Source organism: Gambusia affinis, linkage group LG11 (genome assembly GCF_019740435.1).
Source record: "Gambusia affinis linkage group LG11, SWU_Gaff_1.0, whole genome shotgun sequence".
Taxonomy (NCBI): domain Eukaryota; kingdom Metazoa; phylum Chordata; class Actinopteri; order Cyprinodontiformes; family Poeciliidae; genus Gambusia; species Gambusia affinis.
This window is the reverse complement of record NC_057878.1, coordinates 15513944-15536343: the sequence shown is the minus strand read 5'-3', so window position 1 is coordinate 15536343 and position 22400 is coordinate 15513944. Positions and strand designations below refer to the sequence as shown.

The 22400-nt window shown below is 38.2% G+C and overlaps 1 protein-coding gene and 1 long non-coding RNA gene across 4 annotated transcripts; both read left to right on the top strand.

The window, feature by feature from the left end:
* Nucleotides 1–407: 407 nt before the first annotated feature.
* Nucleotides 408–12162, top strand: sp3a (sp3a transcription factor). Of its 3 annotated transcripts, none has more exons than XM_044131515.1 (7): nt 408–610; nt 896–978; nt 1327–1422; nt 5416–6658; nt 8653–8836; nt 8911–9107; nt 10329–12162. In XM_044131515.1, the coding sequence occupies exons 1-7, from the start codon at nt 604–606 to the stop codon at nt 10616–10618; spliced, it is 2100 nt and encodes a 699-aa protein (XP_043987450.1). In that variant the 5' UTR covers nt 408–603; the 3' UTR covers nt 10619–12162. The 3 variants fall into 3 exon arrangements, with proteins under 3 accessions (XP_043987450.1, XP_043987452.1, XP_043987451.1); XM_044131516.1 differs by lacking the exon at nt 408–610 and adding an exon at nt 622–824; XM_044131517.1 differs by lacking the exon at nt 1327–1422 and having other exon boundaries at nt 423–610.
* Nucleotides 12163–16114: 3952 nt separating this feature from the next.
* Nucleotides 16115–19306, top strand: LOC122839686. Its single transcript, XR_006372089.1, has 5 exons — nt 16115–16174; nt 17378–17518; nt 17649–17736; nt 18931–19042; nt 19230–19306. It is a non-coding gene; the product is annotated as an uncharacterized LOC122839686 (long non-coding RNA).
* Nucleotides 19307–22400: the final 3094 nt, after the last annotated feature.

Sequence of the window (22400 nt, the reverse complement as noted above, 5' to 3'; positions counted from 1 at the left end):
AATGTTTGCACTTACGCTTTATCTCAATACACCTGTAAATTTCAGGATGTAGACTTCCTTTTTTGTCACAACCTAATCACTTCTACTTTCATTTGGGGGTTTTTATTGTTTAAATGTTGTGTCTATGTGTTTTGTTTGTTTGCCTGTCAGATGTTGATCAGTTTTCTTACTAAGAAAGGATTATTCAGTACAATTGCATTATAATTTTTTCAGCATTCTTTTTTGTTTCTATAATGAACAATGTGTGGTAGAAGAAGGTATCTAATAGGTAAACAATGTTACTTCCATCTTCACTGCCACCTACACTTCAATACTGAACATATGGCTCTAACAAAGAATAACTGGCATTAAGCGTGGCCAATGGTAGTTGTTTGAAGAGAATAAAGACCCAATCAGCTTTCGGTAGAGGGGTGGGACTTCCTGTATGTGGCGCAGTCAACAGTGGAGGCCCCACCCTTTGTGTAACCTACCGCCCGTCAATCAAAACAGAAATAAATCAGTCAGTTATTATCTATTTCTGTGCGTATGCAATCAGTTTAATCAGCTCAACATGCGCAGTACCTTGTGACTATCAAGACTTTCCGTTTAAAGACAAGTCACGCAATGACTGGTATGTTTGGTTTTGTTATTATTCTTCACCCTACGGAAGCTAACTAGCTAACTCGGGCTAGCAGTGATGCTCATTTGTGATACAGCTAATCATCGCTGTATACCTGAGCAATAAAGTAGTTTTTTCAATGATAGTGCTGTCTAATGCTGATTAATATGTTGGTGTTTTTGCTTACTTGTTCACCGACACTTTAAGCCGTCTGTGTAATTGCCAGGTATGTACAGCTAACATTAGCAACAGCTGCTGTTTTACAGAGCTAACCTCCAGTTTATTTTCACCTCGTAGCCCCAGAACAGCCGCTGAAACCGGATGAAATGGACGGCGGTCAGGGCAGTTTTATCCAGCAGGATGAAGGCAGGGGCAATCAGGTAAGGTTTCACTCTTGTTTTTTGACCGCTTAGTGCGGTCTTTTCACCCGAGTGATGAGTACTGAAGTTCGGACATTTCAAACTTGGAAGTGAGGGGGGTCTCATACCCTCGTTTGAACCTCTCCGGCAACACTCCTCATGAATCCCGCCTCCTTTATTAATACTGGGAAAGATTGTAAACTCCCCTAAGGCTTAAACCTGTTCTGGATTGGACCCAGGTGCTGCCTGAGGGGCTCAACATTGGGACAATGAAGTTCATTTCGTTCTTAAGCAATGAGTCACTGTCTGTGTGGCCCTGACTAATGGCCACCCACTTTCTTCCCCTTAAACTGCCCCGTTGTGGGGTAGGACGCTCAGCCATCTCCCCTCGACCTGCTAGCAACGACCTGCACTCAGGTTGAGTCGCCATCGTCAGAGGTGAACAGAGGTGCTGCAGCTGATGTGGTAAGTCAGCACCTCTGCTACATCTGGTTCAGTGATAGCTGGAGTGAGTCGCTCAGTCGCTGCTCTTCAAAACTGGTGGTGGGCATTTAGCTAGATAAGCTTTTTCAAAGTAGAGCTGTATTTATATATCCAATCATTGCAATATCACTAAGTGCAAAATCGCAAAAAAAAAAAAAATCGTTTGTTTGCTATGCTAAGTTAATAGCTTACTATGTAGATGTAGACAAGAGAAAATAAGGTTTTAAGGTCCCTCATCGTGGCATGATGATAAAAAGAATGAAAAAGATGTACAATGTCCTGTCACTGATATTGACAAAATTCAATAATAACATTTCAGAAGTATTTTTTCTGTTATTAAAAAGCCACATTAGAAAGCAACTGGATTTTAGTATCAGTTGTGAGACATTTTAGCTGTGACTACTTCTTAGCAATCGATTACAAGTGCCATTGGTTCTGTATACCATTGGTTTAAAAGGTTATGATTGCAAATTTTATACTAAAAACATCTGTTTAAAGTTGGTACGCAAGATGTGTCAAGTTACAGCTATCACTGCAATATTGATGTGCACCAAGTACTGCTGGGTTTGCAGTTTTGGATTAATTGCTTAGCTTAATTTACTTTTATTTTGGAGCTCTGCATGCCAATAGTATATTTGGCCACCTGGATGATGCATCCAGGTGCTCTTGATGCCTACAGCTGATATTGATTTATTGATCAAGGAAGGTAAAACTTTGGGATTTCCCTCTTTCTTTCATTTTTTGGATGATGAAGAATAAAGAGAAAGAAATAGAAAATTTGGTTTGATCATAACTCATATCTTCATTACATCATTCCATTATGAAGCACCTGTATATCTGCCAACAACCAGAGCAAGCAGTTTTATTGTTATCTTTTCTATATTTTTATAGGTCTAACTTTAAAACTCGCCCCTGTTGCGGTAGCCTATGCCAAAATTTTCAGTTTATCTTTGGTAAATTAACATTTTTACACAATTTGAGCTTTCTGACGAACTCATCCAGTTCACCTTCTTTCATTTCCTTGAAAAAAATCAGTTTTGTCACACGATTGCGACTAGTCGACTGGCCCAGCAAAAAGTCATTGCAGAGAACAAAATTGACTAGTTGGTGCAACCCCACTTCATACTAAATCTTTTTTCCACTTTATTATAACATCACTTTCAGATGTGGACTAGAGGTGCAGCAGCTCTATAAGCAGCTAAAAGTATTATGCAGATTATGTTTTTACATTTTCTGTTAACTTTTTTGCTTTTGTGGTTGTTTATTATTTACTAGTTTTCTTTAGTCCTACAAAGACAAATAAGAATTAAACAGCTTATCGTGTTTTCTTTACTTTAGAATACTTAAAATATAGTTTATTTTAAAAGTTTTTAAACATTTATACATATTTAGGTTTGATTATCAGTTTAGAGAAAGCCATCAAGGCTGTTTCTCTTTTCTGGTTCGCTCATGCTACTATTCAAGTTTGAGAACCAATTTCTCACATCTAATAGGAAGGAAATGACACCCTTCAAAGCAGCTGTAAGAGATTTATTGAGCCTGTCTGGACTTCATATCATTGATATTTAGGATGAAAACGTAGTGATGTTTTTAACATTTGCACAGGGCAATTTTAGTTCCTCAAAAGCACGTCTTTTAAAATATGACATTGGTAGCACATCTGAAACACACCCTTTGAAAAGATAGGAAAATTAGGTCTTAATCGTCACAATAAATATACCAAATATTTTAAACTGTTATAAAATCATATCAGAAAAAGTCAGAAAAAGAGATAAACAACCTGCTTCACATTTACTTCATTACTCTACTGCTTTTCTTAAGTTTTATTGACCGAATATTTATTATAAAACATTTTTACAGCATTAGAAGTCATAAACTGCCAGTCAGTGTAGATTATTTTCTGTAACAGTATTTATTCAGATGTAGACCTCAGTTCACTTTAGATTAAATTTACTCTACTAATTAGCATTTTATAGACTCATGTTGACATTATCATCAACCTTTATAGTGTAGTCAATACAGGCCACTATAAAGAACGTGGGTAGCAGTTACCTGTGTCACAGGACGTAATGATGTTTCTTGGGACTTCCTCCTTAAAGATTTCCTCCTGTGCTTGCAAACTATAAACCTACACAGTTTTGATTTGTAATCAATTTTGAATGTGTTTGTGCTACCTGACTTTACTACCTATTTACCTATCATTTAAATATAAACAAATATTTCCTATAAATAAGTCTTAAACAGGGAGTGTAGTGTAGTATGGTCATAGTTTTAGATCTTATTAGAAATTACTTTTCCAATTTTTATTCGCAATTTTTAATGTGAATGTTGAATAGATGTCATTGACTGAGATGTCATTGAGTTTCACGTGACTTGTTAGTGTTTTGCTCTATCAGTATGATCGTTTTTATTTAAGCCTGATCTGTAAGTCCAATACATCCAGCTTAAGTTTCAGACCAAAGAATCCTTTTGGATTGGAGGTGAAACATCTTCAGGATAGTCATGTTTTAAAAGAAATCCAGTTGCCTTCGCTTAATGCTCTAAAGATTACCATGTGGCATCGTTTGGCATGTCCCTGTCTGCCTTACAAGGAAAGTTCCTCCCAACAAAATATTTGCTTTTGTCTTGGCTACAAGTCGCTTATGGTTTTGTCTGAATATATTCACCGTGTTAGCAGAGTTTCAAACTTCCAGCAGCGGCTCATTGTTCTGGTCAGGGGAGCGGCTGCAGGTATACAGAGCTGGAAGAAGTGCAACTATCCAGACAAGTGAGAAGAGTCGGCTTTGTATGTTGTTTGACAGAAATTGGTTTTATTGAATAACACAAAACTGCACACATATTGGGCTAAAACGGCACAATATGTGCCAATGTGTTCCTCGTTGTAATATTAATGTAAAACATTAACGTAAAACAACACAAGCACAGCTTGGATGCTATTTTTAATAGGCTGTAATATTTTAGATGTTCTGTTTTATGCTTTGTGTGCCAATAATATGCACTCACAACCCACTTTATGAGGTGCACATTGCTTATTAACACATATCGTGAATCGGCCAACTACATGGCATCTAGATATGGTGAAGAGGTCTTACTGAAGTTAAAAACAGTGATCAGAATAAGGAAGAGAGTGACTTGAATATGGAAGGGTTTTTATGAATAGCTAAATCTCCAGTTGACAGTGACGGGTCCAAAAGGAGAAAATATACAGTAAGGGCTGTTTTGTTAAATAGAAACAGTCCTGTTGATTTCAGAGGGAAGTTGACTTGAATGGCTTAACATGAAAGACAGCAGTAGGTCAGTTGTTACAACACAAGTATCAGAATACATCTCTTAACACACTGCAGTGGCAATTTGTAAAAAAATAAAATACCCGAGATGGGAGAGTACAAGCATGATTCATTCTGCCTTAAATCAATGCTTCAAGGTGCTGCTGGTGATATAATGGTGTGGGGTAGATTATTTGGGCACACTTCCAGTCTCTTGGAGTCTCTCTTCAGCATTGCTAAAGCACAACAAATCGCCTGCTAATTATTGCTGACCATGTCCATGATATCCTCATCTTCCAATGGCTACTTAGAAGGTGATGAATTTATGTAATTCATCACCTTACAAAACTCAAACCATCTCAAATTGAACATGATTGGTTTGTTAGTTAGCACCAACTGCTTGAAGCTATTATATCAATATAGACAAAATTTCTGAGGAATGTTTTTGCCACCTTGGTGGATTTATGCCATTAAGGATTAAGGCAGTTCTGAAGAGAAAGGAAACATCTATTGACATAAAAATTGACAAATTAGCATTTTATGCAACAAATGAAGATCAAAGTCAAACTGATGATGGTCAGCAAAGATTTCTGGCTATTTTGGGGTGTGGTCTTCAAATTTCTGCCGCTGATTTCGCTTTGTTGCTTAATGGCATGAGAGAACATTTTTAAAAACTGTACTGACCTTTTAATTTCTTTTCTTTCCTCAGGCATCAGAGGCTTCTTCTCAGCTTACTGGGACTGAGAAATGGGAAGTGCTAACTCCCACAACAGCAGCAAAGGATGATTCTGGAATAATACAGATTCAGAGTCAAGGAATATTAACATCAAATGGACAGTACGTTCTTCCCCTCCAAAACTTACAGAGTCAGCCAATCTTTGTGGCGTCTGGCACAGATGCCTCCTCTGCCAATTCAGTGCCTAACATTCAGTACCAAGTGATTCCTCAGATCCAGACAGCAGACGGACAGCTGAGCTTCTCCACGTCCGGTGTGGAGGGACCAACTCTGACTCAGGACGTCACAGGGCAGATTCAGATCTTGACCGATGGAAGCCAGAGTCTCAATGTGGTATCGTCTGCAAGCATCCTTAACAACCAAAACCTCATTTCACAGACTGGCAGCATCCAGCAGATCCAAGGGGTGTCATTTGGCGGTTCCACTTTTAACAACCAGGGCCAGGTTGTTACCAACGTGCCTGTGGGTCTGCCCGGGAACATTACTTTTCTTCCTATTAACAGTGTTGACTTGGACTCCCTTGGCCTGTCGGGCGCTCAGACTATAGCAACGGGGGTCACTGCTGATGGCCAGCTGATTATGGCGAACCAACCAGGAGATAACTCTGAGAGTTTGAACAAGACAAATGATCACCTCTCACAGACACTACCGGGACACAACTCGAATGCAAATACTGAGATATTTGTGCCAACGTCTTCCTCTCAGCTACACGTTCCAGCAAACGAAGCCGGTCTCCAGACGCAAGATCCTTCGTTACAATCGGTGGCTGCAGAGCAAGCAGACTCCAGTGCTGCTCTCCAAGAAAGCTTCCTTCAACAGAATCAGGAGCAGAATGTCCAGGTTTCCTCAGCTCAGCCCCTCATCCAGCTGCAACAGGTGCCCATTCAGACCACCAATGGCCAGATGGTTCAGTCTGTCACTGCAGGAGGACAGAATCTGCAAAATGTCCAGCTCATCAACCCGGGAACCTTCATCATTCAAGCTCAGACAGTCACCCCATCGGGTCAGATACAATGGCAGACCTTTCAGGTACAGGGAGTGCAGAATCTCCAGAACCTCCAGCTGCCGACGTCACCCCCCCAGCAAATAACCCTGGCACCAGTCCATACCCTATCTCTGGGCAGCATCGGTGCCGGTCAGATCCCTAACCTGCAGACGGTGACGGTCAACTCAGTGGGCCAACAGGAAGGAGGAGGAGACGCAGAAACCCCAGGAGGTACAGCAGCTCTTTGTTTTATATTACTAAACATTGAAATTAAAATTCTCTTCAGTAAAAAAAAAACTTTGTCATGGATCTACCTACAATTAATACTCCATTAAAATGTTTTTATTTATTTTCACTAGCCTAGGTGTAGTGTATCAAAAAATAGTATCTTTATCCACGCAGAAATGTGTTTGGTTACTGTTCATTGGGATTTGTTAACTAAAATATTTCCAAGTTATCTTGAGAGAGAAAATTATTTGAGTGTGCAGCCACACCTGCTAAGGGGTGTTGATGAGTTATAACTTCTTAGCAGAAACTGACAGCTGCTTGAGGTACGGTACTCTGTAAGGAACAAAATGCATAAAGTGTCATTTTTTTGCACAAGAATCATATTTAGTTAAAAAAATACTACTAGATTTTGAAAGCTTTTCATCTTTTCAAATTCAAATTGAAAAATACTTAAATAATCCAAGAGGGAAATTAATTTAGTCTGTTTATCACAAACTGTTAATTTAAGTGCGATGCAGTGAAACTGCTATATTGATAAAGGTGGGAATGTTAAAGTCTCACTTGAATCTGTTGTTAAATTACAATAAATTATTATTATTTTTACTATTCAGTTAACTGTCATGCTGTCATTGGGTGTGAGGGCACTTAAATAGAGTAGAACAACAATCCCTGATGTTTTTAATTACACCTGTGCTTTTCATGTGTGACAAAATGTCTGCAGATAAATCTTTGAAACAATGACTCATTTAAATAAACAGTCTCCCATTTTAAATCGGCAAAATATAAAAGAGGTTGTTTTAGACAAACTTACCTTCGGTTTTTAGTGTCTTTAGAAAGCAAATGGTAAATATAGAATGCATCCAGACAAAAGCATAATTTTCATCTCACTTTGTTTATTTTTCTATAGGAACGGCTGTAAAATAACATAAGATTGAATTTGTGCAGTTCTGTCCATTCATTTCAGTTAAGAAATTCTCAAATGTTGCTTTTTTTGTTTAAGCACCAGGGTAGATGCAGTGTAAAAGTAAATCCATCTAATCATGGATTAATGTTTAAAACATGAATAAGATACTTTAATGTCTCAATTTGCCTTTTGCACACCAATAGATTGCAGTAGAAATCATTATAAATAATTGTTTTGCATGAAAAAAAAACCAACCTGATTTTGGATCAAATTGTTGCCCCAAAAATCTGAATCAAAACCTGAGATAGTAAAAGATTACCACCCCTAGTAGAAATATGCCTTATGTTGGAGGATGTATGATGCTTTGGGTCTGTTTCTCCTCCAAAGGTGCTGGGAGGTATGTTAGAGTTTATGACGACATCAGGAAATTTTAGATGGAAACCGGTCACGATTCAGTCTTTCAACAGATTAACATCACAGAATATTTGAACAAATCAACACATTTCCCAGACCTAAATCTCAGAGAAAAATTGTGGGATTACCTAAAGAGGAGACCCAGGGACAAATGGCACTCTTCATGTGTGCTTTTATCTAGTGAAATGTTTGAAGTGCTGATATATCCTGTCTTAATGGCAGAATAATCTAATTATGCCACTGGCAATTTTGCTGCAATGTACATCAACAGGCACAAGGTTGTGTTTTTATCATGCCGTGAAGCTGGGCATCTAGTTTGGATCAGAAATAACTGTACTCAGGAATATCAACAAAATGACCCATCATTCTAATAAATTAAACAATATTTAATTTGGGGGGGTAGTAAAAATCATCCTAATTACACAGTTTTCTGCATTTGGAAAAATCATCAATGCAAATCTGTCCAAGCATTTTTTTCTTAAAAGCTATAAGCAGTATAATAATTGCCCATGTACAGACAAAGCAAGCTGCAATTCTCCCACTATAGATGGATCACGTAAACGGCTATTGGTTATTCAAACTGCCTATTGATTATCATTAGAAATACTTTCAGTCAATGAGGTGGAACATTAGCTGCTGCAGCGGTTGTTCACTAACATCCTTCACGCATCCTTTTCAGATATTCGGATAAAGGAAGAGCCGGACTCTGGAGACTGGCTGAGCGCAGATTCAACCCTGAACGCCAATGACCTGTCTCACCTCCCCGGCAGGCTGGGAGAGGAAGAGGATCAGCTCGGTCAGGAGGGCAAGAGGCTGCGCAGAGTAGCGTGTACTTGTCCCAACTGCAAAGAGTCGGGCGGGAGGTAAGAAAACTGAGCCTGCGCTCTCAGCACTTCTCAGACAAACACAGAAACATACCTCTTTCTGTGTTTGTCAGAGGGTCCAGCACGGGGAAGAAGAAGCAGCACATCTGCCATATTGTCGGCTGTGGGAAGGTGTATGGGAAAACGTCGCACCTGCGAGCACACCTGCGCTGGCATTCGGGAGAGCGACCTTTCGTCTGCAGCTGGATGTTCTGTGGGAAGAGGTTCACACGCAGCGACGAGCTGCAGAGGCACAGGAGAACACACACAGGTGGTGACCCGCTTTTTTGGTTCTGCACGGCAGGAAAACATCCATAAAATTTGTAAAATTAGTTAATTTGTGCTCGTAAACTGAGTCACGTAAGAAATTTCAGCTTTTGTCCTGCTGTTGACTAAAATGCTGGAGCTGGACACTAGTAGGGAAAATAGTGTTTTTTTTTTCCCATGAGCCTTTCTTTTTTTCAGATTTAAATTACATGCACACCATACACATCTGATAAGAAACCACAAAGTCCTTTAAAAATAATACCATCTTCTCCACTGCTTCCTGGTGGAATTTAATCCCATCATCTCCTTCACCTGTTTGCATTCTCCACTGAACTACAACAGGATATTTATTCATCAAGATTTTTTTTTAGTTGTCATCTCAGACTGTCTGTTTTACCTCTGGCAGATTGGCTGTCTGCATATCAAACATTCTTCTTGACGGTACATGGATCTGACAACTGAGATGAAAAATTTAGCATATATTTAAAAATCGAAAATAAACTTTTTCAAATTCCATGTATCGTATATCCTGTTCAATCCAAGTGACAAATGAAGGTAAACTGAGTGATGTGAATCCAATCAGATCAAACTCCGCATAAGAACACAAAATATACCGAATTACAAATTAGTTTGATAACTCTGCACCGGTACAGCACACTTAAATACAACAATAGCTTCACAACCTTGGTAACCATGGAAACACAACACAACTTTAATTTGTTCAGTCAGTGCAATTAACAGTGCATCAGCCAACGTAAAATAAATGATAAAGAAACTGACAAAAACAATATATTTACTAGCTTGGTCAACCTATTTATGTAAAAAAATAATTGCAACAAACATTCTGCGCATTAGTGCATTTCTAGTTTTATTATACAGGATGTAAAGCTCTGGAAAAAATTGAGACCACTTAAAATGATCAGTGTCTCTGATTTATCTTCTTATAGGTATTTATTTTATAAAATAATATTTCTTTTATCCTATGAACTACTGACGGCATGTCTCCGAAATTCCAAACAAAAATGTATTTAGTATTTATTTGCAGAAAATGAGAAATGGACAAAATAACGATAACGATGTAGTGCTTTTGGACCTCAAAGAAAACAAGTTCATATTCTTTTAGAAACAACAATACTGACGTTTTAACTCGGAAGAGTTCAGAAACCAATATTTGGTGGAACAACCATGACATATTGAGCATCTAACTCTAGTCTCTTTCTGATAGGAGAGAAGAAGTTCGTCTGCCCCGAATGTTCCAAGCGCTTCATGCGGAGCGACCACCTGGCGAAGCACATTAAGACCCATCAGAACAAAAAGGGCGTGAACTCTGGCGGCACCGTGGTGGCCTCCATGGAGTCGGCGGGCTCCTCTGACAGCATCATCACGGCGGGCGGAACCACCCTCATCCTCACCAACATCCAGCAGGGCTCGAACAATGCCCAGGACATACTGGCCAACGCAGAGATCCCCCTCCAGCTCGTCACCACGGTCGCCGCCAGTGAAGTTATGAAGTGATTTCCTCTCACGGACTTCTGCGTCTCTCATACTGTGTACTCCAACTTGCATTTTTATTCAAGTTTTGAAGGAAAATTCTAGATTATATATAAATATAAATATATATTTTACCACAGAAATAGTCCATCCCCATCTTTAGTTTCCATAGAGGAAAACAAGTAAGTGGAGACTAAAAGGTGGAAAAGACATTGCAGTAAATACACAAAGAAATGCCTTATTTTGTACAATATTGTGTAGTTTAAATGCCACTTTGTTTAAATTCACTTATCTGTCAATTATGTACTTCTGGGAAACGTTATCGCTATGTCAAGCAAATATATTCTCACGTTTTGTTGCTATTATAGCTGGATAATGTTTCAGTCGTTTTTAAAGAGAGACTCAGACCCAACGGCAGAGCAAATTTTATGCAGCCGAAGTGAATCTATTAAGTCCATGCAAAGATTTCTTTTGTTTTTAATATTTTAATTATTATTATGCATTGTTTTTTTAGCTGTCAGCCTGCGTCCAAAGTTATTGTTCATCCAGATTCTATATCTATATATAAATTTATTCACACCTACAACATTAAGCAGGTGAGAATGGAAAAGCAATCAATTTTTTTATATACTTCCTTTTGAACATTGAAAGTGTATTTGTGATATCTAAAATTAAAATTGTTCCATTCTGCATAATTGCCATGTTTTTGTACCCTTTTTGGAAAAAACAAAAATCTTAGGAAGAAAAGATGTGTTGTAATATTAAAAGAAAAAATAGCCATTTACGTTGGAGGTATTTGCCAAATTTGACTCCAAACTCAGGGTGACTTGACTGCGTGCTGTAAGTAGAGGAAATCACCCGTATAGTTTCTCAGTCCATATTTCTGTTAATTTTTGTCTCTCATTTTTCAAACAGCATCCTACGCTGTCGTCATGCCATGTTAATATATGTATTAAATTACTTTTTTATATATATATAAATATATATATAACAATGTTTTGCAAACGTTTTAACTTTTTTTTTTTTCATTGGTCCTATCATGATATCAAGAATTGATTATTGAAAGTGGTACTTGTCAGCAGCACTGTTTTCATCACTTTAATCTTGTTACATCCTCTTGGTTTTAAATGTTTTGTTGGAAACTCTATAAAGCCCGGCAGTGTCATTTTATTTCAGATGTTTTACATTCCCCATTTTTTTTCATCTTACACAATGCTTTTTTTCTCTTGTTTGATCCCAAACTGTAAAATGAAATGCACATGCTCACTGAGTGGTGATTTTAATGGTGATGTGGGAAAGTTTGGTCTTTTTTTCTTTGTGATCTATTCTCCTTCTTTGGCCATTCTGGCTTCTTTGGGAGTTTTCTCCAACATGCTAAATAAAACCTGCAGCATATTAATGTTCTTTACTAGATACTGAAGGTTTATCTTTATTCCAGTCTTCTGTAAAAAAAAAAAAAAAAATTGTCAGCATATAACATCAATACAGATATTTTCTGTTAACCTGTCAATGCCCTTTCTGCTTTATTTTAACATTCAGACTTTTTTAATATAACTCAGTGCAACCATCTGCTGTGAGTGATTTATTTCATGCTAATTTAACTTAAAGTGACAAAAGTTTTACCCCTTTTTTTTCCTCAACACTTTCACTTTTTCCTTGTAAAGAGAGACGTTTGTTTTCCCTGCGCGTCCTACACCCTGGGGTAGCAGTCCAGTAGATGTCACTGCAGCTAAGGGAGCAGGATGAGAGGTATGTTTGACCTCTTGACCGTCCTCTTGTAGCGCTGCCAGGATGAAGATGGGAGTCACCGAGGCCACCAGCAGGTGCAGACCCTCAATTAGCTGCGAGCTAATGTCACACAGAAATGTCAGGGGGAGAACAAAGCACTGCCTCATGACTTTCAGCAAACCTTAAAGAGCCAAGAGAGGTGAATGAACAAACGTTCCCAAATTTACCTGCCGTTTGCTATTATCTGTAGCGCAAGTTTTTAAAAATGAGGCTTTTATTCTTTGATATTAGATATTAAGTGCTACCCATGATAATCAAAAACGGGTTAAGAAAAATTAGTATACGTGGTGTTTAGGAACGTAATCGAAAAGATCGCCTCTGAAAAGCTTTGTCGGGTCAGTGAGAGAAGCACGCGTTTTAAAGCCACACTTAATTTGGAACAAAATGCTTCAGAAAAAGAGGTCTATCATGCACCAAAAAGAAGGACTCGTCTGTTTTCTCATTTCTTTCATTTGCATAATTTAATGAATCAAATTCATTGTAATGCAATACCAAGTGCCCCAGCAACATAGAATGACAGTTTGAGTTAATGAAATGTGTTAACGGTATCATCATTTACTTGTATGTTAATTAGTCCAATTAATTTCCCCTGCTCGGTAATCTGAATATTGTAATAATCTTTGCTTCCCTGCAGGAATGAAACCTATGATACACAGACCTCAGGGACGATCAGTGCTGGGAATCAACGCTTTTTTTTTCTCCCTCCTTGAAGTTTTGGGGACCACAATGTAATCTTTTTTTTATTTTTTATTGAAAATGTAGTTATAATTATGCAAATTTTTACTTCAAACTTTATGATGATTTGCCTGAAGGATGGAGTTTGGGAATGACACGCCAGAATTGTTTGATGCAACAGCCGGAGGTGTGTCTCCTATCCTGACATCTACGGTATCAGTAGCAAATATACATTTTTCTAGCAGCTGCGTGTAGATTTGTTATTGTGCATTCTTCCACACTGCAGTTAAACAGAGCTCAGTCTGGACTGTCAGGAATTTGATTCCAGTTTTTACCCAGATTGGGATAAGTAGAAAGTAAGGAAATTTACATTCAGTCATTCATTCTGTAATTTCTTTATTTCTACTGTTTTCTCTCTTTGATCTTTCTTCTTTCTGTCCTTCTCTGTTTTATGTAATTCCCTCCTTCTATATCCCTTTGTCTTATCTAACTTTTTCCTTTTGCTCTTCCTTTTCTTTTTCTTTCAATCCTTTCAGTGTGTGGTTTTGCAGATTGCTTATTTAAAGTCTCATCCCTAAATTCACACTTTCCCTAAATTCACTTTGAATTGAATTTTAGGTAGCAGCACGTGAACGTAACGCTGGGAACTTTGGCAGGTTTCTCACTTAAAAATTTGTAGGGATCTTGAGTTGAGGTCGCATAGGGTCTAACCATCATACCCACTCCCAGCTTCCACCAAGACCAGGAGCAGTCTCTCATGGGAATGGCTACCCAGACCTTCCTGAAGACCACAAGCCACAAACAAAAACTGCTTCAGTGAGTAACAAACTTGATCCTTAAACACCCTTAATACGGAACAAATCAGAATCAGATCAAAATTATAACAAGCTTTTCTTTTTTCTCTTTTTTTAACTGATCTTGATAGAACTCCATTCTCCATGGCAGATTAGTAGATTAAAGTGATGAAATTAAAGATTAAGTGGTTGCTGTCCCTTCTGACTTGATTTATGAGAAACTTTTGGCAACAAACTTCCTTTGTCTCTGTTCTGATGAGTATGTCAACATCACTGTAATAAGAGGAGCTCTCATCGTTCCAGTTAATGAGTCTTAGCAGGAACCTTTGGTTTAATCACAACGAAAACAGCGGCTTTGATTTGCCAAAGCTCCCATCTCGCTGCAGCAAACACTCAGAGAATCTTGTAATTGTTGCTGCGCAGACATAATGTGAAGCACATTTTGCAAAAAATGAGTCAAACAGAATCTTATATTTTGAAGAGTTTTCAATTACACGACCACGGTGTCTTTTGTGACAGACGGGTATCATTTCAAACTGTGCTTACATTACAAGTTCTCTGTGCCATTTTGTTGTAGCAGATAGCTGTGGTTGTTCTTGCTCCCTTTTCCGAATTGCTGTGTAATTGAACACGGTGCTCAGCTTCCCCAATTCATGTTGCAAAATGCATAAATAAAATAACTATGTGGAGGGAGAGGAACACTGTAATCATGCAATAACATTTTCCACTGTACGTGTGGTAGAATTCAAAATGCTATTGGGATTATGGTTCTTAACCATTGGGAGGTAATGTGAACTGCTGGCAGAAATGACTTATTTCATTATGCTGTCCCAAATATATGAAATACTTCAGCAAGAGGGCTGCTTCTTCCCTAGCCGTGCCCAATTTTAACTGTTTTCCCCAGTTGTTGAAGGATAGGCCTGCAATTTTGCAAAATGACTATTATTTGCCTTTCTCAAGGAATCAACAACTTGAAAGTACAGTGCAATGAATTGTTGGGATTCTGCAGCTGCATTCATTTACAATGTTTCTTTTTTTCTGCAACAGCTCAAAGAATTTAGAGCGGAAAGCTGTTATTTATTTTCTTTTGGATATGAGCTGCAAGTCTCTTCATAAGTGGAAAGCACTTACCATCCTGCCTAATGTATTTGTTTACCACAGACTAGTGATGCTTGCTTCTTCCTCTTTTTTTTTCCTTAAACCATTAGGACATTTGGGGCAACATTTTTAAAAGTGTTATGTCTCCACACACACACATTTTTGCCCTTGATCTACTGCAAAAGTCAGACAATAGCATAGATCTGTTTTTTGTTTTTTTTTTCAGCCTCAGAAACCCAGCATGGATCAACTCAATAACCTGATATTCCAAGAATGTGGACAATTTAGCAGAAGGTCAGCATCTTTTTTTTTTTTTACACCAGAGACCATTTGGTGACCTCCCTCTGGATCCCCAGCAGGACCAGAGGAGGCAGATTGAATTGTCGAGCCAGAAGGTGCGGGTCCGCACACTGGACTTCTCAAGGTGAACAGATACCTGGTGTGGGACAGGGGAGCTATTATGTACAGTGTCTTGACTTCTCAAGGTGAACAGATACCTGGTGTGGGACAGGGGAGCTATTATGTACAGTGTCTTGTAAAAGTATTTACGGTATGCTCCTTGAATATTTTCTCATTTTTTAATGTTAAAACCACAAACTTTGCTGGATTTTATATAACATACCAAAACAAAGAGGTCCATATCTCTTTACCTGGAAAGAAAGCGATCTACATTTTTTTAGACATTTTTACAAATAAAATCTGAAATGTGCCTTTTTATTCATCCCAATGCAATCAAAAATGATTTATATCCACATTTAACTGTAATTATGGCTGTCAGTCTTTTTCCACATAAACACAAGCTTAGGGAAACTGTGAACATTAGTTTTATTACATATGCTCAGACTGCTTAAGGCCTCAGCTTTGACTTGTATACATGGCAACATTTTGGTATAAATCCTTCCACTGTAGATCTGGTTGGATGTTTAGGGTTGCTGTCCTGCTGGGAGGTGAACCAGCAGGACTGAAGTCCGAAACTATTCTCAGAATATTGAAATTATTCTCAGAAAATTCACCTATTTCCGCATTTTCTCGTCGAGTATATCTGAAATATGTCAAAGAAAATGCAGCTTAGAGCAACTTGATATCTGCGCTTGCAAATCAGCCAATCCAGGACCGCCATTAATTTTCCTCGACGGTGATTGGCTGAACTCCAAAGAGTGGCGATAAACTCGCAAGAGAAGACGATGTTAGCTACATCCGGAGTGCTAAGACGGGTTTCAAGGGGGTATATTTGGTTTTTGAACTATATTAATAGGCAGTTATAAGCGTATATTTCAAATGTTTGTGGCATCATTATGGTCAGTATGGTCATAGATGACGGCAGATAAACGGTTTTTCTGCAACAGTAAATCGTTTCTCTGCCTTTAGCACATTTATCAACTGGTGCATGAGGTTGCTTAAGAAGACCTTTCTCCTGGCTCTGGTTGTCTTTGGTCGAGAATAATCGGGAGCAGTGCATTTCTTCAGCCAAAGATTAACCTTCTGATAACCTACTATTACGACATGGTGACAGTTTAACAGATATGTGAAAGACATATCGACTGTTCATTGGTCTTCATGATTCTGTTTGTTCTCTAATGTTTTCTAACAAACCTATGATGCCTTCACAAACCAGCTGAATGTACAAGAATGAATTTACAGACAAAATTTCATCCTCACTCAATTGCTGCCCGTTTTGTCACTTTTTAAGCACAAACAGCAGTGTTTTCTTTTTTCATCACACTTAACCTGATTTTCCTAAGTTGCTTTTTAGGAATGTTTGGATGGACGGTAAAATGTAAAGAATTACACTTGTTAGAGAAGTACATCCTGTGCATATCCGTGTCTGCAGATTGCCTTCCATCTTTTTTTTTATTTGCAGAGGTGCCCTTCACAGTTTTAAATTAAACACTCTAGTTTCAGGGAAATTATGGTCTGACCATGTCCTATTTCAGAAGGGTGGAATTCACACTGGATCTGTCTTTGCTGTCTTTATAGAAAAATTTCTTTCTCCTGCCGTTTTGCATTTATACTATATGTTTTTTTATCCAGATCCAACTGTGAAAATTGAATCAACAATGAGACACCCGCATCAACATTTTCCACATTATGCTGTTATGTTGAAACACAGTGTGAATCTGCTTTTTAGAGAGGAGAAAATTGAATATGATTATGTTATAGATCTATGAGAAGATTAGATGGATAATTTTTAGCCAGTCCTCACAGCAGTCATATAGTTTTCACTCTGTGTGAAGTGACTCTCTCTATTGTGCACCTCAAGGTCAGGCAACTGCAACTTTCCCGGCTTTGAGTGAGAGAGAAAAAATGGGAGATTGTGTTCAGTATTTTCTTTTGCTGACAAGAGGTGGCCTCCAACCCATTGAGAGTGATTTCAGATATGAAAGGAGACGTTTTGTACCTGAAAATGTACATTAAATGGTGTCAACAGCATCCGAGAGGTCAGAGTATAGAGTCCCCATGGAGAGTGAGTCTGGCTGCTGCGCGCAAAGACCCGACAGCCCTTCCCTGAGTGGCGGCTCCGTGATGGCTCTCAGTTTCTCTCGTCATGTCCCTGGCAGCTTTGACACAGGTAATATGCATGCAGCCTGACAGTGGCTGGGATGTGCTGCAGAGACAATGATGTACATATCATTTTCCTTGGTGACTGATTGAAGACTGTAATCTGTGCTGGACTTTCTCTCTGATTACACACGTCTCAGGGAGCAAAACAAGGACTCTGAGCTGCCACTGGGCACTGTGCTCATTCAGGGCTTTCAGCCTTCAAGAGGACTGAAGTCCGCCTTTACGGTGAGCTCAATTTTTGTCCCATTTACACCATTGTTACAAGTGTCGGATAGAATGCATCTAGTAGATAGTGGTCAAACATTGGCTGTCTGAAAATGACACAGAAACAGAGATGTGTCTGCCACCCAAGGTCATCCCATTCCTGTCTCCATCATGAAATTTGTTATGAGAAAACCACCACTGTCTTGATTGATAACTAATGATGTATAAGGTTTAGTTGTATGCAGAATTATGAAATCCCATCTTTAAAGGAGATGTGCCATGTTTAATGTAAGAAAGATATCAGCTAATTACATTAAATATTCAGTCTTGTTTAGTTATTTCTCACTTCCTAGGTTTGGTCAGTGAGGATTCACAATGGACTACTGAGAATACGTTGATGTTAATGGAAGTAATGTTTTGTTTTTTTTACTGTGTATTCCACTGCAGCACTGAAAAAATAAGCAGTGGATGTAACTTTAGTTTTGGTTAAATTTGACAATTTAACTAAATTAATCTACAAAAATAGATCTGGAAACATGTTTCTTTATCTGGAAACCTGTTTGATTTGGAGACGCTGGATAAAACACTGGTGACATTTGATGCTAACAAAATAATAATTTTGGAGTTATTTTAATGTAGATATTCTATTGTATGAGTCAACTTGAATGCACCACAGGGGTATATGGTGCAGAGAAAGACATTTAGACAGGAAATCTTGGCTAGAAAAAGCAACATGTATTGTGACTGATGTCCCCAACATATTTTAAATACGTACCGTCTTCCATGATGGAAGTCCTAGAAATCTGAGAAGTCAATAACAAGCTAAGCAAATTAGACTATCTGAAGATCACGTAAAGTACATCTGGCTAAAAGGTACTTTACTCTGCATAAGCCATTAGACACCTTGAGTCAGACGACTTCTTGTGTTTTTGCTTCCTTCTTGGAGTTAAGACAAAACTTATTCACAAAACTTTTCTTGCACAGTTATGAAGACCAGAACACAGCAAAATTCAATATACACTTGGTGCTGGTTGAAATGCATTATATTACCAAAAGTTTTTGGTCCCTTGGCTTCAAACACACATGACCTCGAGTGGGATTGCATTTTTATTGCATAGAGTTTAACATAACATTGGTAGACCTTTTGCACCTATGGCAGCTTCAGATCTTCTGAGAAGCGTTTCCACTAAGTTTTTTCTTTAAATATTCCTCTAGGAGTGCCTTCATGAGATCAGACACTGATGTTGGATGGATGACCTTGTTCAAAATCTCCTCTCTAGTCCACCCAGAAGGTGTTCCAACAGGTTGAGATAAGGACTCTGTGCTGGTGAGTCAGGTTTTTTTATGTTTCAAACTTTTACCACCAAGAAGTATTGACATGCTGTAGTCTTAAGAGTGCAGGTAATTAACAGACAAAAAAACATTCTAGAGAATTGTTGAAATTCTCTGCTGAATCCAGAGATGCTGGGTTTCACACCTCTGAATTCTACACTTTTTGTTTGGGCCTCCCCTAGGATGTAAATAAGGCTTCAATGCAGCTGCTTATCTATGGAAAACCAACTCCATGCTCTGAGCTAACCTGAAAGCCACATGAGGTCTGGAGGTATGTAGCTATTGACTATGCAGAAAATTTGTGACCTTTTCACATTTTTTTTTCTCAAGATCCAATGACTCCTCTTTTTTATATGGCCAACCACTTTGTGGGATAGGGTTGCTGTTGTTTGCAATGCCACCGTCTTCACTGGCCAGAGTAACCTTGTGAGGTCTTTCTGTGAAAGCTGAGAGATTTCCCTGTTGACAATAGATCAGTCCTTTACAGAAGGTACCTTGCACATTACAAGGTTGGTCTCCAGGGAGAAGTAATGGGTTCTGGGCAATTGACCAACCCGCCATGCTTTACTGCACCTGCACTGAGTTAGAGCTGTCATCATTACCACTTCCTCTAACGTTCCCCCGCAGCAACCCAGACACTCCCACTTAGGGCGATATTTCACTTTGGTGGAACATTTTCACTTTGCATGCATCTCTCCACACACAAATGGAGATAGCTTTAAGATTCAAAGCAGTAAGGTTATATCTAAGAGGAATTTGAGGTATTAAATAGTTTTTTTTTTTTTAGAATAGCCACCATCAGTGATCTGCCTTGAACTTTTCAGGCGAACAACTGAGCCTTTTGAAAAGAGAAATTCTTGAGGATAAAAGGTTGTAAGAAATGTCTACCCATACTTTATCTGTGTCAAAATATGAAGAAGATGAGGTTAGTCATTTCAGTGGCATTTACCCTCTATTTTAGTTGAGTTACTCAAAAATGATTGCAAGATTGTATAGTCTGAAAATAATTATTAAGCCGTTCTGTGGAAAAGCCATTTGAATGGTTCATTAAAATGAATCAGAAGGGGAACAAGCTCCTGCATTAGTTGGTTAATCAGGACTTGCTATTAGAAAGCACCTTTAACTTAATTTTTCATTAGTACAAGCCTTTAGAAACTGTTGAACATTCAAATGAGTGCAGCTACACGACAGGCAGACAGAGGAGGAATCAAAACTGTGGAGGTCACCGACATCACGCACATATAGCTTACTGATTACAGCACCGTCTGAAATCCGGACTAATCAACATCTACAACAAAGTCTTTGAACTCCATTTACTGTTTGACCCATATGCACTATAGTCAGTGGATAATGTATTTATCTATCTATTTTTTAATTAACAAATGGTTGTTTTTCACTGCAAGGTCAACTTTATGATGACCAGTAACAAAGCAAAGAATATTAAAGTGAAATCAACAAGCCGGAGTAATTTGGAGATTGAAACAAGACTGAAACTTTAGGAAATTGATAAATATTAACCTATAGGAAAACAAATATTTTTCTGTGTTCATTTGTATTTCAGAGAATTAGCTAATATTACACTGCAACTATTTTAATGTAACCATGTTTCACAACTTTTAATTTTTTATGATGAATTTTAAGTAGCTAAAGTGTCTCTTTAAGGAATAAAGCCATCAAAATGTACCTTCTGTTTTCTGGTATTGTTTATTTTGAAAAGTTCACCAGTCAGGTCACCAGATCATTGTCTAGAGTTTCAAGTCATCAAGCAAATTTTAATGAGACAAAAATAACTTGAGTAAATTCAAAAAGCATTGGTCACCATTTCATTTATTAAGAGAAAAAAGCTATCCAAACCAACCTGGCACTATATGAAAATGTAATTACCTGCTTGCTGAATCACAAAATAACTGTGATGAACCACCTTTTTTGAACAGGTAGGTGCCTGACAAGTGGAATCAGCAAATTGTTTAAATACAATCTGTCCGGCTGCATGAAGTAGGCTAAAAGATGCCAAAAAAAAAATAACCCTGATCTGACAGATTTCAAAAACAGCTGAGAAACAAAGCTATTAGCTTCTCTCAGATTATAGTTCTGCAATAAACATGCATCCTGGAAGGTGGTTCGAGTACCTCCTGATGTTGCTCAGATCTGTGATACTTAAGGGGTCAATTTTTAACAATTTAGTTGAGGCGTAGTCAGAGTTTGGGTTTGAATCAATTAAGAAACCATGCATGACCACTGTTCATGCTCAAAAACTTTCCAATTTTGCCAGATTAGAACAATTTTTGCCTCATTTTGGTCCACAAAGATGTAATTGACTGGTTGTGGCTGCATTGTTGATGGGCACAACCAGACACATAGTGCAAGGTTAGGTTGGATGGCTTTTTGCCCCTATTAGAAAAAAAATATAATTTTAAGACTGCATTTTGTTTTACTTATTCTCTATTTCTGACTCAAAAAATGTTTTGAATTGTTTATTTATTTTTTTTGCTTTTTTTGTTATGGCAAAAAACATTAAAAAACAAAATACAGTCAGTTTTTTGTCTAGACTATATATAAAATCCAAGTTCTCTTTGCTTTATAGAAAGACTAAACTCAATAAATATTTAGTTAACTGTAACATTAAAAAACTATTCTAATATCGTAAAGGTTTATGTTTTTTTCCTTCTACTATGTTATATTTTTAACCATTGTTGCTTTTTCAACCAGAATTGATCAAGTCTCAGTGTTGTGAGCCAGTACCAACTTTGCTCTGACTCGCAGATGTTTTTCTCTCAGTTTTCACTTCCTCCTCCCACACATGTCTTATATCAGTATTTGCCGGATCCAAAACGACCAGCTTCGAAAATGAAGGAGAGGAACTTTACATTGTGCCAGAAAAAGGAATGGAAATTGCGGGCAGTGTCAGATAATTGAGCTTGTCGTAAGAGACATGTTAATAACAGACGAAGATGCAGAAGACTTGTCACTCCGTACCCCGGGTGACAGACTCTCTCTGCCGTTGATGAGCTGTTTTAGAGGGGAAATTGTTCCACGCAAACACCATCGTTATTACAAGCTGGCAAGCTGCTCGCTTGTGTACCCAATTCTGCTCGAACTGACAGAATCCAATTGACCGGCACATATTCATGCACTTTATTTTCTTTATTCTCACCAACAATGCAGATAATTACTGCACCAAGTAAGACTGAAAATAGAATTTCTCTGTGTCCCAGAAAACAATGCCAGAGCTGTCTCAGCAACATGTCTGCTTAAATTGCTGTGACTAGGAGTCCTACTGTAAGACAAGCAGCAATCCAATATAACGTGTCAACTTACAATCTACTGAAACCATAGTGACACTTTCTTCTGCT